We start from the raw sequence: 3747 nt of genomic DNA on the forward strand, positions 1-3747 counted from the left end.
CTGCAGAATTTCCGGATCATTTGGAAGAACTACGTGCAGTTTTACTAAAGGTACAAGCTCTCTAATATCACGTGCTGGGCTCTGTCTAAATTTGCATTGTTCGAAACCAGTCTTCGCTGCCGTGTTTTTAGATTCAGTGGGCGATCTTTTTCGTTTAGCCAAGCACGTTTGGCGGAGTGGTGAGACTCGGAAAGCACTCGCCTTCCGTCTAGATGGCCCGGCTGCCAAACGAAGTTAATCCCTCATGGGGTGGACTTCGTTGGTTACTTACCCTACTCTGAAAGGTTTTTCTCCGGCTACTTGGAAAGAATACGGAGCTCTTAAGAAGCTGGACGCCTACAACGCTCCTCTCGTGCTTTCGGTAGTAATATTACAACAGCAACATTACCATTTGACTTTAAGTGATTTGAAGTGATCATTACTATCAAACAGTGATTCAGAAAACTGCTCTGTTGGGAACGGCTGTACTGTTAAGGAAGGTTTTGTCCCTTTGGGGACGCAAGACAGGCCACCCTTGGCACCTTTGGGAACTTGTTGTTGCTTGCTGCCAAGGGTAATTGGCCAGGCAAGAAACACATTTTAAGCCTGGAATCATTTAATAATAATAATAATAATAATAATAATAATAATAATAATAATAATAATAACAATAATAATAATAATAATAATAATAATAATAATAATAATAATAATAGCATTCTTTATTTCATTCATCACTTACCAGTAAAATTCAAAATGGTGCTATTTACAGGAAATAGCTCATTAAAAAGAATATCAAAAATTAAAAAATAAAAGCAACAATTCATATCATCGATCATCTTGTTTTCATATTAAGTTTTTTTTTATTTAATTATTGTTCATGGTTCCTTAAATTAGCGGAAATCCGGAATAAAAGAATAATAACAATAACAATAACAGTAATAACATTAACGTACTAAAATCTCGCTACTTCCTTATCGATTTCAAAGCCTCTACTAATCCTAAATGTGAACAATATTTAAAAGTTATTTAAAATTGTCTTTTGTTCTATCAAAAGGTGCTTATGACCTAAAAGCCTCTGGGTCAGCGACTGTTGTTTCAGCCTTATTAGCGCTGCTGATAAAAATCATGAACCAGTAGTTAATTAACAATTATTCCCTGAGCTCGCATTTGATATGAGATGATCAACATCCGAGATTGAATGAACCAATCAGAAGGCCAGAAACGGGATATCTGAGGTCGAAAATTTGATAATTATTGTTTACTGTTTACAACAGGTTGATGAGCTTCATTCTGTGAGGCAGAAGCTGACGGCAGAGATGGCGGATCATTCCAATCTGATCCGGAGTCTTGTTGTCAGGGCTGAAGATGCTCGATTAATGGGAGACATGTGAGTGCTGCCTCATTTCCGGACTCGCAGTGGTTTGAGGGAGGAGGCAAATAACAACTGCAGACGAAAAGTAATCAAAATAATGCAATTTGCATAGTGATTTTCGAGTGAACGCAAAGTAGAAGAGTTTTGTAAAAAAAGACAGATCTTCATCGTTGACATTGATCTTGTAAACAAAGGCCCAAAACCTTAGCACGTGCAGAATGTTTACGGTCATTGGTTGTTTACCATTAATCAAGAATTCCCGAGAATTTCGATTGCATTGAAAATAGTAAGTATATTTAGGTTTTCCAGACCAGCAGAAATTGTCAGAAAATTTCCAGCCGGAATTTCTAAAAGCAAACAGCGTCTTCCATTTCCTCTTCCCCGGTTTTTCTTCCTTCCCGATTTCCTGTCAATCACGTGAAGAACACACTGAACCCGATGGAATTTTCCTCTGATTCGGGGGTTTTGCTTACCATTTGAACAAAGCGGAACCAACTTTTCCTCTTTGTAATTGGTGCACAGCCATTCAGTCTGGTTGTTAAGTATTTTATCTTGTGATTCCACAGGAAAAATATGAGAAAGGGCTATATGGAACTGTACGACTTGAACAGAGATTTGATCAATGGATACAAGATCAGATGTAACAACCACAATGAACTACTGTCCTGCTTGAAACTTGTTAATCAGGCTATTCAACGAGCTGGCAAGCTGCGAGGTACGTAATAAAACTTAACATAAACGTAAAAAGGAGATTTTCAGGGTGAAAGCGCGCAGCTTGACTGACAGACGGCTGTTTCTCTCGATTGCGTGACAAAATACAATGGACTCGAAAAGCACGTTGCCCTTCCGACAAAGAAACGGCGCCAAAATACCTCACTCGCACCAGATTCTTCTGAGCGGGGAATTATGGAATGCTTGTCATCCAAGGACAATGCACAAGACTTAACGGATTGGTTGGGTTTTTTTATTTCTAGTTGGCAAGGCAAAAGCTCAAGTTATTGCTGGTTGCCGACAAGCTATCAAGGACAATAATGTCAACGGCCTGTTCAAGATCATCAAGGCAGGCTCATTATAACGCTTGCGCCCTCAATAACATGCGGTATCTAAAACTTGAAAATCCAACTGTCTCGTTGTTACCTCCGTCACTGGACGAACATGACCATGACGGGCCATGTAGAAAATGAATAGATACCAAAAAGCTGTATATAACCTTGTACTTTACTGTATCGGTAAAGATCGTTCATAGTCATATTTATCTAATGGATCTAATGGCAAAACTGGTACCGAGTTGTAGAAATTAGTTATCTGATAATTTTAGTTTCGGTGTAACAAAGAACCTTCAAGCAATGTTCTTTGAGAATTTGCGGACTTAGATTATTTGCGGGCTCACTGATGCCCAGTCCTCATCAGCAACGCAAGGATAGGCACAAGAGACTTTCGGATGCACATGAATAACTACTTACTAGAACTTATCACATATTTGTTAAGTGCGTTCGACTCAAAAGTACCAATTAGAAATTCTACAGAAACAGCCACTTCTGTCAACTCTTTGTTTTGTTTTTTGTTGCTCTACGTCAATGGATAGTAAAGCATCACAGTCAACCTTTGGAACAGGCCAGTCGAGCCTGAAAACAAAGAGCTCAGTTAATACGAGCTGCCAATAAACCACTTTCGATATATTAAAGTTCAGTTTGATAGTGAGACTTAAAGGACACAAACGAAAGAAAAGAATAAACATGTTCATTCAGTTTCCTTTGTTTGTGTCCTGTAGACCTCCCTGCCAAGCTGAATTTTAATATATCGAAAGTGGTCTATTGTGCATGCACACATTCCCAGAGCTACTCGCCTTCAGTTAGATTCGCATGAGATTGGGTTGAAGTGCTCCAGATTCAAAGATCGGCTTCCCAAAACAAGCGGTTGGCAGTTTCACAAATGGCTTTTCGGGACTTCGAGAAAAGGGCCCTTGCTCCGAGAAGTTTTAATCTGGGTACTCCGGTTTTCCCCTCTCCTTGAAAATCCACCTACGATTTGATATGAGATTATTCGATTTCAATATGCAGTTTGAGTGTCCCCAATTAGTGCCCGAGCGCGAAATACACTTGACGCTGAAAAAAAGTTCATCATAAATTCGACAAACTACATGTTCATGTTTGGTATTCGTTCTCGTGCGTCGAACGCAATTAATTGAGTGTGAAGTCTTTACAACAAAATCTCAAATGTTGTAAGAATTACCTTTAGTTCTTGTTTTAATTTGCGTAATTCATAATCGGCCTGTGAACATCATGGTTGAACAATGCCCTAGCACTTTGCCAGTCAGAGCCCTTGTTATGTGGGCAACGACCATACTCGTAGAAGTTGTCAATTCGAGTCTATTGTTGTAACATACCGTGCCG

The 3747-nt window shown here is 39.2% G+C and overlaps 1 protein-coding gene across 1 annotated transcript in view; it reads left to right on the forward strand.

Moving 5' to 3' along the window:
• LOC138000654 (Bardet-Biedl syndrome 2 protein homolog) overlaps positions 1-2889 on the forward strand; it is a 28329-nt gene extending 25440 nt beyond the window's left edge. Inside the window, exons 15-18 of the mRNA XM_068847218.1 lie at positions 1-50; positions 1257-1369; positions 1921-2069; positions 2329-2889. The exon at positions 1-50 is cut by the window's left edge and continues 13 nt beyond it. Of these exons, the coding sequence (XP_068703319.1) occupies positions 1-50; positions 1257-1369; positions 1921-2069; positions 2329-2429 (413 nt within the window). The 3' untranslated portion in view covers positions 2430-2889. The remainder of the gene's footprint in view (positions 51-1256; positions 1370-1920; positions 2070-2328) is intronic.
• The last annotated feature ends 858 nt before the right edge of the window (positions 2890-3747 follow it).

Source organism: Montipora foliosa, chromosome 1 (genome assembly GCF_036669935.1).
Source record: "Montipora foliosa isolate CH-2021 chromosome 1, ASM3666993v2, whole genome shotgun sequence".
In the NCBI taxonomy this organism is placed as follows: domain Eukaryota; kingdom Metazoa; phylum Cnidaria; class Anthozoa; order Scleractinia; family Acroporidae; genus Montipora; species Montipora foliosa.